This window comes from Hippoglossus hippoglossus, chromosome 1 (assembly GCF_009819705.1).
Source record: "Hippoglossus hippoglossus isolate fHipHip1 chromosome 1, fHipHip1.pri, whole genome shotgun sequence".
Classification (NCBI taxonomy): domain Eukaryota; kingdom Metazoa; phylum Chordata; class Actinopteri; order Pleuronectiformes; family Pleuronectidae; genus Hippoglossus; species Hippoglossus hippoglossus.
The window spans coordinates 2430474-2444236 of record NC_047151.1 but is presented as its reverse complement, the minus strand read 5'-3'; the positions used below and the strand labels follow the sequence as shown (position 1 = coordinate 2444236).

Genomic DNA, 13763 nt, shown 5'->3' with positions numbered 1-13763 from the left:
ATGACCTTGAAAAATGTCTTGCAATATCCTCACACTTCGTACCTCATACACTGTAACAATGTTTTTCACAGAGTAAACTGGCCAATTACCCACCTGGACAAAGACATACTCATCTTGCACCACCAGAGAATTGGGGTCAATGTAGCCTGGGAATGGTTTGCCCTTGTTGGCATCTGTGCAGTTCTGCAGCTTGCAGGTGACATACAGTGCCTCTGCTCCCACACAAACACACACAAACAAACACACACACACAAAGACACACACAAGCACACATGTCAAGCCATGGCTTCTGCAATGTTATTAGCCAATGAAGAAAGGCAGCCTTCACCCAGAGCCAAGCGGCCTCCTTAGGCTTCCTACATTACTCGTGTCAATAAAGTGGTCCCAGTAAGGGAGGAGCCGGGCAGAGGGGAAGACAGATGACCACAGAGGCCAATTGCTTTCTTTGCCTTCAATCGCAGCGCTGGGAGAGACCTGTCCCCACGTGTTAGCCTCTGCCAAAAAAGTGTTGGCTTCCTCCACGCGCACATGATCAATAGTGATAGTCTCTGGCTATGCAACTGTAACATCTGACACAACTAATGTTTGCTGTGTGTGTTTGCATGGCTGTCTCTGTCTGTTGTGTTGGCCTCAAAGAGGGTGTTCTCACAGAAAGATGGCAACGATACCTTGAGAGCTTTTTGAAAAATGAGCGAACTGAAAAAGGATGTGGTATTTATTGAGTATTAAAAGGGCACTCCATCAGCTTTGCGTTGCGACTGAAAGAAGAAGGGCTTAAATCGTTGCAGCCGAATCTTGTCGTGCCTGATATGGTTTCAACTTCATAACTGTTGACTCTTTAATTTCTCATAATGCACGTGATCAAAACCCAGGTCAAGATTACCACCTAATGACATCATCATCCCCTGATGAAATCACATGATACATTATACTATAAAATATACACTATGTTAGTAAAGTGCTTTTTACAGTCACTCTCCCAAGACTATAAACTGTTTAAAAAGACGGAGATCCCCTTCAAAACATGATTTCAAAAGTTTACTAAATGTATTGCAAATATATAATTTGTTTATACCATTACTTAAAAGTCTAAATCGTAAATGGCTCGGGGAGAATAATCTTAATAATAAATTGGAGGAATTATGGGGACAAAAAAAAAACTGACAATGTACTTTTTTCGAAAGATTCTGACATCAGATGTCGTAAGGAAATTAAGTCAAATTCTATATATCAACCTACAATATCCCAGTGTTCATTGTCATTCAGGAGAATAAGTGACATTTCTTGGCCACTGAGCTAAATCACTTGCTTTTAAAAGCATTCTAATATATGCATTACTTTTCTCTCCATTGTCATTGTGTGTCCCCAGACTTGGCCATTTGCGTTGTCCCTTTGCATTACCCTTCAGCAGAATTGTCCACACAACTCCTGGTTCCTCTCTACTTTAGGACAATGCTCAGGGTACAGTACAAAGACAGCAGAAAATGGAGAGCTGAACTCGGAATTCAATTACTCACGTCCTTCAGAGATGCTGGTTTCCAGGTGAATTAGGCCCGGCTCTTTGTCCAGACCCATTTTCGACCTGAAAGGAGGACAAATGTGTTTCAGGAACATCACTGCTGGTCTTTTGCTGTTGGGCAGGTGCTACCTACCGTGGATGCTGTCTGACCTGAGCGATTGCATGCTGCAAAGTCAGACAAATGTATAGCTACAGCGTGGGTTGGACAAGTGCTATGACAGTTGCAGTAAACATCAGCAAGCAATTGGCAGCATAAATTACCACATGTATGTCTTCATCGTCATTGGCAGTTTAAAGTGTAAGGAGAAGAAAGACCTCAGGTTTACTGAGTGATCTAAATGTTCAGAGGCCCCAGAAGGTCCCTTCCCCCCCATAGAAAGATGGAGGAGGATGTTTCCTAACATCATTAGAAGAGGAAAAGCCATTGATTTTCTCGCTACAGTCGGGATGCCCGCAGTTGGAATAGCATATAATCATTACGGCATTAAATATGTATTAAAAAGACTGGGGGATCAGAGGAGAAGCAAAGGCAGAACACACATGGAGGGGCGAGAGAGACGGGGAGGTGGAGAGAGAGAGAGAGAGAGAGAGAATGTGTGGACAGGTAGCACACACATAAATGGGGAGAGAAATAAAAGGGGTCCGTGTGAGAGGAATGAGAAGCAGACACAGTGAGAGAGAGAGACCACCATAGCCTCTAATCATTATACTTATCGGTAGTATTGGTCATTTCCCAGATGAAACACAACTGTGAATATGATGGCCTACTTATCCAAATTTACATTTCCATTTTTTCCTGAATAATCCATTCAGGTACCTAAGAGCAGTGGTAGGCAGTCAGAGACAAAGTCTTTGAGTTAGCGGAGCTATACGGTTTGTTTAAGCTTGGGAGGCAAACCTCGGCTTTTAAGTCGCTGTGCCTCCAGTGGTGTCTATGTGTGACACCGGTTTGGGCAGCTGTGTGGTCTCTGTGGAGACTTGGCATGGGAACAGGTGGAAAAACAACAGCACTTGGAAGTGAGATGGAGCTGATGCCTTGCAAAATATCGCACACGGGCAGCTGCACGTGTTTTTTTGAAGGGATATGCATGGTCACATGTTTAGCAGAACATTTTATGACTGCACACAATAAGCTCACAAACTGATTAGCTGAGAAATGTAGAGCACCGTTTGTTCCACTTCACACCGACCGGCGCTGTGTGGCGGAGCACTGCTCAGGTCGACCCAATAATACGCTTACACTCTTCATCTTCCTTACATGTTTGGTGGCCACATGTGCAGCAGACGTAAGCTCCCTCTGCAGCCTCATTATCAGGGCTTCCACCACACCTACCGCACAGTGTGCGTCCTAAAATAGATCTCTGACAGCTTCTGCAGCATCAGCCCTCCAGGCTCCCTTCACTCCTGGCTGCCCAGCTTGTTACTACCCTGACAGTTCCTCCGCAGTTTGCTGAGGCAAAAGCTTTTTGTCTTATGTTAGAAACAGTGTCGGGGGCAGACACCACTGGGTTAGAGAAGCACCTGTGTGGTGGTGAAACTGTTTAGCTGGGGAAAGCATGGAAGAGCAGGTCACAGTGATGGTGAATGTAATAACTAAAGATATGCATGCATCTGAAAGAATAGGAATGACAACAAATAAAGAGAGCAGTATGTCATAATTTGGGTTTAAAGGCTTTGCTGAGGCGGAACAGATTATTTACACCCTGTAAAAAGGAAACCAATACTAAGACTTAACTAAAGACTCATTTTGAAGCTTCCCTCTATAGCTGCACACTGTCAGTCATATAAAGTAACTGTCTGCCACAGAGGAAGATCAGGCATGTCAGACACATGAATAATGGAAATCTTAAAAACCTCTCTGGCTCATCAACTCTTCACTCTGTGGAGCAGAGTGACTAAGTCTGTCCAGGACATACACAGTGTCAGAGCTGCTCTTCACTTGGATTTTAATTCAACATTAGCTTTAGTTTCCAGGCAGTTACAGTTTTTTCTTCTTAGCAACAAATCAAAAGTGCATCAATTGCATGAAATACAGTGTTGATGACAAATAGACACATTGGAGCTTTATGTTGTCAGGAACTGGTCTCAGTAGTTTTCCAGACATCTGGAACTGACCAAATCCAGAAAGGCAAATACATCAGTACAATATGACTGACAAATTAATCTGTTTTATATTGAATATTCATTAGCATCACTTGAAATGTGTCTGCTATTCCAATACATTTGCTTGACTGCTGTCTTGTTACTATGCTCTCTGTATAAAGGGGTACATTATTATGAATGCCTCTTTCTGTATCATGTTGGTGTCTGGAGAATGGCATCTGTAGTTTTGATTGGTTCAAGAAGACCGAGAGAGAGGTGAGTTCTCTCTAGAACATTCTCCTGCTATTGATTAGCAGCTATAGTCGCTCAGCATAGGTCAAAAACCAGCTGGTTCGAAAGCTATGGAGCCATATTCATTCATTTGAGAGAAAAAAAATCAACTCTTGTTTCCGAATTAATGGGATTATTATATCAAAATAAAAAATAAAAAACTGTTGTAGTTTTTCTGAATTAACCAAATGGCCTTTAATACCAAGGGAATGTCCTACCTGTGTAGTTTGATCTAGTTTGACCTTGGTTTAGGTTTGAGACATTGGGAGGCACTTGTGTCTTTAGGTCAAATTGATGAAATTGTCATTAGTCTGTTGGCTTTGTTCAGGAACCTCAGGACTACGTGATTGTAACCTGCAGAAAGCTAAACCAGAAGAGATATATAAGAACGGATAGATGGATGGATGGATAGATAGATAGATAGATAGATAGATAGATAGATAGATAGATAGATAGATAGATAGAAGGATAGAAGGATAGATAGATAGATAAAAGGATAGATAGAAGGATAGATAGATAGATAAAAGGATAGAAGGATAGATAGAATGATAGAGAGATATATAAAAGGATAGATAGATAGATAGATAGATAGATAGATAGATAGATAGATAGACAGACAGACAGACAGATAGATAGATAGATAGATAGATAGATAGATAGATAGATAGATAGATAGATAGATAGATAGATAGATAGAAGGATAGAAGGATAGATAGAAGGATAGATAGATAGATAAAAGGATAGAAGGATAGATAGAAGGATAGATAGATAGATAAAAGGATAGAAGGATAGATAGAAGGATGGAGAGATATATAAAAGGATAGATAGATAGATAGATAGATAGATAGATAGATAGATAGATAGAAGGATAGAAGGATAGAAGGATATAAGGATAGATAGAAGGATAGATAGATAGATAAAAGGATAGAAGGATAGATAGAAGGATAGATAGATAGATAGATAGATAGATAGATAGATAGAAGGATAGAAGGATAGATAGATAGATAGATAGATAGATAGATAGATAGATAGATAGATATACAGACAGACAGACAGACAGACAGATAGATAGATAGATAGATAGATAGATAGATAGATAGATAGATAGATAGATATACAGACAGACAGACAGACAGACAGACAGACAGACAGACAGACAGACAGATAGATAGACAGACAGATAGATAGATAGATAGATAGATAGATAGATAGATAGATAGACTTTTTTGTCAGTCCCAAAGTGACAGAAATGCTCCTTTTGCAGGGCTCAACAATACACACATAATTCACAATGGAAAAAACACAGTACATATATTGAAAACAAGACCCTTGTTTGAGAAATATTTAGTAATGTTATGCATGTGGCTGATGTAACTATCTTACTAAGTGGGAGCTAAATAGTTCAAGTTAATGATAAACTTTTTACAAGGGCTTGTTTATTCAAAAAACAACAACAACAACACAAAAACAGGGAGCACAATGTTATTGCATAATTCTATCAAATTTTCATCCAAAGAACAATTTTCTTGGGCAGGCCACCAATACACACTTGAAGTTAAATTTGTGTGTGCTACTTCAAAATGTAACCATGTCCAGACCTGTGTACTCACCAGTAGAAGCGATTCGGAGCCACTCTCTCATGCACCAGTTGCCACCTCCTCCCGAACTCCACTGAGCTGTAGAGCTGCAGAAAGACAAGCAGGCATCACTGAGTTTTTATTCACATAGCATCTTAACAGCCGATCAAATTTACAATTCTGTGCAACACAAGCTGCCTTACTATCAAATGCTATGTTTGCCTTTTTAAAAGGCACTTGGGTTTGCTTTCACACATTGACTCAGTACCTCAATCATCCTTCAAACAGCTGCAGAGGAACAATGAGAGGGAGATCGGCTCTCTCACAGGGTCTCACAGGCACACACACACACAAACGGTTGTACTACTTCATTTGTAAGAACACTAGACCCATCCCCTGACCTCAACCGTATCAATGGAACTCAAACCCAAATGATACCTAATTCTAAACTGAACCTTCAAACCAAGTCTTATCAGTCAAATAGTCCATTGAATAAGGCGAGGGCTGGCCGAATTGTCCTCACATGCTTTGTCAAAGGGCAGTTTTAGAGATATGGAGTTGCATTAATATCCTAGAGACTTCGTGGACCCTAATCCTCTGACCGTAACCCCTTGCCTGCCCCTACCCTGAACCTTTATCCGGGGGCAAGCAGCTCGTCGAGAGCACCCGGTGACCTGAGGCTGGTTCTGACCTGAATCTTCAGCAGTAAACTTGACCAGTGGTGATATAACAAGCAGGAGTTGGAAGACTTCTTTCAACACCTCATATGTGCACGGCGGCTTTCACACTGCTGCTGCTGCCAACCCTGTCTTTTTCCACTGAGTTTGCCTTCGATAATGTTCATCAATAATAGCCTATAATAATCATTTATAATCATTATTATTATTAATAATAATAATATTAATAATAATAACAATCTAATAATAATCAGCATCCATTGTTGATTATAGGAAGAGAGAGAAAGAGAGCACAGTTTCCAATTTCTCCTGTAATAACATATTATATTTTTTATATTTAAAATTTGTGTATTTTTTTCATATTTAAAAACAATATATATTTGTTGGTAAGCAGTACATATTTGTAGTTTGTAACCTGAACAACCTAGATCCCCCCGGATCTACAGAGCAGCCATATTTACAACTTGTTCACCTGTTACATCAACAAAAAAGAATAATCCACAATATTAGCAGTCTGATGGTTGATATGAATTACTGGGGTGGAGTCGTATTCCCAGCTGCTCCTAATGACCCTAACCTCAACCAGTAATCCAAAAATCAACAACTGGCGACACGGCTGTGTCCCCAGTTGCCTGTAGTCTGAAATGTGTACCCAATAGCCCACACCCATTGCACACACACACGTACTTACAGGTTCTTTATTTAAAATTGGATCCTAAATTGGATTAGAATTTAAATCAGATTCAAACACAGACAAATAACGTGGCATGCACGACACTTATGGTTGAAAAAATTGTATGCCTTTCTCTTACAAATATTCATTACTGCAGAGGCCCACAGGGGCATATACAATAAAAAGCACGTTAATAATGGAACTGTAAAGAAATATGTGCAGGATGCAGGGTTCCCTGAACTAAAGAAATGTGGCTGCGGCTGTAACAAGCGTGTGAATGGGAGAGGGAGAGGGAGAGGGAGAGGGGATCCACAGCGTGGCGGGTGGTCTCAATACAGCCATTGTTCACTCGTCAGTAAATCACTGGATTGCTCAGATTCTACCTCAGTGCACAGAAAGGGCAGAGGCAGCATGTGAAATCTCTGTGTGATGGAACTACAGTAATTGTCCACATACATAAGAATGCATGTGTCTTAATTTGTTCCCACAATTGTTCCATTGAGATTCCGCAGGTCCTCATTTCCGCTGATTTAAGTTCAAATCTGTAACTAAAAGAATTAATCAAGTCAAGTATCTGAGATTTCTACGTCTTCCAGAGTATAAAGCTGCTTTCAGACATGCGCTGACAGTATTAAATCCACAGAAACTCTGGACCTTCCGAACACACTACAGAAGCAAAACTGTGAAAAAACAAAACAAAAACAAATGTTTCAGGATGGAAAAGCACAGACCCAACAACTAAAGACCACACATGTTAAAAGACCAAGGAACATGAATTGCGACACAGCTTGCAATTAAGATAGTAATTAACTGAATTGGACAGTACATCTTCTCTAACAAGCAACTGCTTTACACTGTAGTCTCTTAACATTAACATCACTTTGCATTTTGCTGCCCTGATTGGTTATGGGTATGTTGTGAGACATAAGCCCCTTAGAAATCAAGGATCAACTGAGAGGTTCCACACCTATTCTCTGCTTTCATAAACTGTGTGTCTAGATGCAGCAGGCAAACGTTTTCAGCAGGAAAAAGCTTTTAGAAAGTTAGGACATCTTACATGCTGAGCCCCACATGCACAGAAGTTATGTAATTTTGACCTATGACAAAACATGGTTATTTATATTTCGACGAAACTACAATTTTAACCAAATTGCTTTTCTTAGTACATTTCGTTGTTCGCTCTGCATCCTGCACAACCACCACTGACCCCACTGCAGTTAAATATACCACTTCATTCATTCAACAAATAAAATGCCTCTTATATTATCTTTCCATTATCTATACTGCTTATCATTTGAAGGTAGGCCGCTGGAGCCAATCCCAGTTGACATTGGGAGAGAGGCGGGGTTCACCCTTGACTGTCGCCAGCCTAACGAACCAGGATTTGAACAGGGGACCTTCTTGCAGTCAGCCATAACATGCGATGTCTTGCAGTTTACTTGAAACGAAACATAATTTCTAGTAGAATTAGCTAAAACTAAGTGGAAAAATATGAAATTTTTATAATTTCGGTGTAGCAACTCTTAAAGTGCTGCATCAAGTCAAACTATATTTCCCCCTCATATATTCTGCTGCTGTGTAAATGAACCCCATTGACTCCTTTGTCTCCAAACACACCTGCATTCTCTGACTAATCTGTTTACTCTGTAGCTTACAGCTGGAATTTAAAAAAGCGTAGAACTCCTCCAGTTGTTTCATGCTGGACTTTTTCCATTTAAAGCATGAGCAGCCATGCATAGCGTGTCAACAATCGTTTAATAGCAGATAAGAAAAAAATGAGACACTGTTGTTTATATTAATTTATTTTCTAATTGTATTTATTTACTCTCTTCTGAAGGGCAAAGTGTTGGCCTGCATTTAAAAGCTGCTCATGAGATCACATCCCCGACAGACAATCACTAGTATCAAATCATTAAATCCCCTGTTTTGAGTGTTAGAATCACAAACAGCACTGGTTCAGGATTGTGGCGTGGGGCTGCTGCCGTTTTTACATTCGGCAATAGATGATGGAAAACTGTTATTTAAAATCTACAATAGTATGCAGCCATGAGGAATCCTATTAGTAAACCTATTCTATTGATAAAACATTCATAATGCATATGGCTGAACCACAAAGCACTGCAATGAAGAGGCTTTTGTTTTGTTTTCATATCATCGCCACAGTTACTTTCACATTGATATTTCATATTAGCAACAACCAGAAGTCATGGGCTCATAGACAAGAATTACTGCTCAATTAATGATTTAACATTTCCCCACACCTTCGAGGATGACAGTAAAAAACAGTGAAGTGTGACTTTATTGCAGTCCTGACATGAGGCGTAGTAAATATATTTTCATTTGACGTGTTCGCTTCATTGGATCGTTCCACAACGGGCATATGCGCACTGTTCATCTATTCCCTGTGACTATTGCATCTGGTTTGTGTGTATTCTCGTGTCAAGCAGAGAGTGAACAACCGCACAGGTGATGAGATTTCCATGACTCCCATGCCAAGCTGTGCTAAGCAGATGCAAGCTGGAGGGGGTTAGCCTGGGAGGTATAGGGGTGAGGGGAGGGGGAGGAGGGTTGCAGGAAATCACTTTGACTAATTATCCTCCCACCGCAAGTTAGTTTGTAGCCAAGCAAGTGACAGTGTAGAGGTGGAGAGCAGGAGATGGGGGTGGGGTGGGACAGAGCAGCCTCCACAACCTCCAAAGGTATCTCAATCAACAAATGCAGCAGCACTGCCAAAAGGAGGCCAGGGAAATTGAAAGAGAAGCAGTTTTGTGGCAGAGACGACGCATGTGAGGCTGGACACGGGTGAGGGGAGGGGGTGCGTGAGGAGGTGAGTGGAGGGAGCAAGTCGGCACCTGCCACATAGGAGTGCACAGAGGGAGTGACCAAAGAACTTAAAACACAGCTAGTGAACTGTGGTTTGTTATAGTCATTGCATCACGCGGACATGTGTAGGGTTAGGGCCCCTTGGAAATGTGCATACATGGAGAATCCTTCAGTTTAGCAGTCACAAGGGAACAAGTATTGACCCCAGGCAAGTCGGCTGTGTTTTCACCCCGGTTTCTTTGTGATCGTTTGTTGTTTTGTCTGTTTGTTTCCTAGATTATGGGGTTAGGGTTAGATGGAAGGATGGAATGTGGGTCAAGATAGAACCCATTACATTTTCCAGGAATATTTTCTTACTTACTTTAACTTTGTGTTTTCTGACATTCTAATCAATTTCCCAGGAAATAATTCATGGATCTTGATGAAAAACAAAATAAAATCAGCCATGTATAGGGGACTGATATCTATGACTGTGTGCAAATTGTTTGAACTTAAGGTGGACTGTTGGGCCTTGACAGCGGAATGCACTCTACTCTATTCAGGTTTTGTATTCATTATTTTTTATTATCATGATATTTATAATTTATGATAATGAATGGATGCTTATTCTAAATAAGCTGCAGAGTATGTGTCTAATCGTATTGGTTGCAAAGGTAAATGCATTACTACAATAGCCTATACCACATATGACATCATTACTACCTTATGATCATGGATTACTTTGCCATGCATACGCTTTAGGTTGTGTCTATATAATGCAGCTGTAAATGCAGAGTTATTTTCAGATTTCTTTGTCACTTCTTAATTTTGTTACTTGTCAAATGACATATGATGGGGAATTATTTCCTGTTCAATATGAGCTATAGATTGCATCTCTTGGCAGACTTATACTGCCTCCGGTGGAGGTTTACAAAAATAGCTAAACTGTTGCGGACAAGTAAATACTTGTCTTAATTGGAAAAAGCAAAGCCACATTTGTCCAAAAATATTTCCCCGAACCAATGAGCACCAAAAATGCAATTATTTTTTGAGAGGTCCTTCAACTGTTAAAATGAAGTATGCACAGCACAGACGGCAATCTTCGACCTTTTCCATTTAGCCCTGTAACTCCCGAAGACATTTTCATGTGTATAATGTACATTCACGTTTTTACTTTCAACATTCAAAAAACTAAATCCTGCATTGTGCATATCATGTTTTGTTAACTTATAATTTACCCTGACCTCCTTTAAAAATAGCTCAGAAGTTTGAGTGTTGTGTTCCCTCAGTGAACCCGAGCCTGGAGCCTGAAATTATAAACATATACAGTACATCATTATCCTCAAAGTATTATTTAGGTGCTGGCAAAATGAATGTGAAATCATTTGAAACCTAGAAGCATTTGACTCTACTTACTGATAATGTGATAATTCAAAAAAAACAAGAGCCATGTGTTTGTTGGGGGATAGGTTATTGGAGACTTGTGAGAGTGAATGATTGTGAACTGTTGTGAATCGTTTCTTGTCTTTGCATGTACTTTGTATGCATGTCTTACGACCTGTTGAGAGTGTACCCCACTCACACTATGATTATTATGGATAATAGATGTCCATCAACCAAGTACAAGAGGCTAACAGGCATCTGTTGCCTAACTTTGGTACATTAACAAATCTGATAAGCCCCATGCACTCTATTTCCTCTAGAGTGCTATCTGCAGATGCAGACTCAAGGCTAGTCCAGTGGAGTTAGATAAAAAGGCTTTGTGTTACTGAGCATGTGCAATACAGCTCTGTAAGCCCTGAGGGGAAAACGGGTCAGTCACCGGCCGCACTGCTTAAAGCAGGTGTATCTTAGCCACACAGTAACTCAAGTGCCTTTGTCAATGTAGTGGCTGCCGGTTAGTTTGGTAAGATATGAAAGCCGTGTGGGCCATTGTTGATGCCAGACTGTCAGTGCAAATATGTGGCTATACATCCTGAAGGAACCACATGCCAGTGTAGAACCAGTACGAACTGGACTGGGCAGAAGAATTGGTAGAAAAGATCATTTTTTTCCTAGGGATTGGTCTCAATATAAATGAAAGCCCTCAAAAAGCCAATTCATTTGGGTTACAATAATAATAATAATAATAATCCTTACAATTTCAATAGGGCCTACCACCGTCGGTGCTCAGGCCCTAAATATAAGTGATGCACAATTATTTTAATACATAATATGCTGATGATGACTTCAAACCCATAAACACCATCAGATCATTGGTTTATGATTATTATTTCAGAGTGGTTCGGAATGCCAGACCCTTATTTACTCAGTATATAGTAAGTTATAGACAGTCATTTGGAAATGAATTATAAAACAGGTTGAAAAGACAAGCAGACAATGAATTAAGAATGTGATGTTTGCTTATGGGTTTCAGGCAACTTAGAAACATCACACGGCAAACTTCAGCTCTATATGGGAAAGGTGCATATGTGCATATGAAGGATCATACTCACTTCACAAGGGAATAGTGATATTCCTTCCAGAAAGGAACAACTCAAAGGTAAAGATGCACACACACACACACACACACACACACACACACACACACACACACACACACACACACACACACACACTCTGTACCACCACACATCTACACGTCTCCTCAGCAAAGAAGAATGCCTTCATTATTCATCACAACTGAAACATTAGACCCAAATGGGCTGAGCTGAAAGAAAAGCATTTTATTAATGCAAACAGCCATTTTAAAATGCCTATAAATTGCACCTCTCTCGTCTTTCTCTCTGTGTCACTAGTTCTCACTTAAAACCCTCCCCACCCACACGCTGCCTCTTATATTAGATGATTATTTATTCAATAACCACTTCCACTGTCTCCAAGCTCTGGCAGGGTAATTCTGAAGATGTAGTTTACAATAAGACAATTATAAATTTGTATATCTAGTACACACAATTCCTGGCAATAAAACCAAAATCATGCGTTTCTGTGATACCTAAATATAAACAGGTTTTCCTATTTAATTTGTTCTATTTCACCTTAATTCTCGAATGTTAAATGTCTGAACCCAAGCAGCTGCACAAAAGCAATTAAATGTACATGTGTAATTGGATTTGTTATATATATATATATATATATATATATATATTATTATATAATATATAAATATAATATAGTTAACTGTCATACAGTTTTCAGTGCAACAGACTGAAATTTGGTCCACACTACTGATGATAAATGATCGGTGCTCTGTGAGTTGAAATTTTCATGCACCTGACTCAAACAGAATTGGGACATGCTCAAAAAGACATTGTACACATCTGTGCAAATTCCACTTGTGTGTTCAAAACCACTCATTCACTAACAAAATGCATCATTGCTAGTCTAGCTTCATTTCAAGTGTAACGGGCCATTCACACATGCAGATTCAAAAGCCTGGGACAGCAGCTGCTGTTCATTGTGAATGAGACCTGGCTCTGCAGATCTGGAACCTCCCTGCTGAGCTCAACAGATTTAAAGGTCCTGCTATTAACACCGAGTCATCCAATCACAAGTGGACATCAGTAAGTGTGAAAGTACCCAAGATGTATTGAGGACGTATTCAGGATCTGATCAGTGAGACCACATAAAGAAGTGGTCTGGGGTGTGGTCACAATTTGAGTTGTCGAGCTGTGCCCAGTGCATTGAGTCCCTCTCCTTGCTTCACTCTTTCTGTCTCACACATAGACGCACACACTCACACCAAAATAACGCATTGACCTGTCTGTTTTGCAATGACATGTCTCCACTTTCTACTACTCAACAAAAAAGAGGCCAAATTATCCAGGATACATGTGCTGCCATCTTGAAATGTCTTTTATGCAGTAGTGATAGTGGAGAGAAGCCACAATATCTGAGTCCCTCAAATACAACAATCTGAACTCAATCTGAACTGTCAATCAGGACGGCTCTCCCACTTTCCAAGCATAGCTACCTGACAGAAACCATGTTTGGAAAAAAATGAATTGACGTGTACCTTTCTAGTTTGCCCCATGTCCCACCTTGAAGCCTGCCACCAGGGGGGGAATCAAGGGAGCTGACATGCCGTCAATCTTTATATTAAGTCATCAGTGAAGTCAGACAGGCTAAAGATAGCATCATCG

General features: G+C 40.2%; 1 protein-coding gene across 7 annotated transcripts in view; it reads right to left on the bottom strand.

Moving 5' to 3' along the window:
• The window catches only part of LOC117763358 (VPS10 domain-containing receptor SorCS1), a 150584-nt gene that overhangs the window by 33607 nt on the left and 103214 nt on the right, over positions 1 to 13763 (bottom strand). For all 7 annotated transcript variants that reach the window (XR_004614150.1, XR_004614149.1, XM_034588444.1 and 4 more), the window contains exons 5-7: positions 5503 to 5576; positions 1518 to 1582; positions 94 to 212 (exon numbers count right to left, since the gene is read on the bottom strand). Coding sequence is in view for 5 of the 7 variants with exons in the window: in XM_034588444.1 (XP_034444335.1) it covers positions 94 to 212; positions 1518 to 1582; positions 5503 to 5576 (258 nt within the window). In the remaining 2 variants the exon portion in view is untranslated. The remainder of the gene's footprint in view (positions 1 to 93; positions 213 to 1517; positions 1583 to 5502; positions 5577 to 13763) is intronic.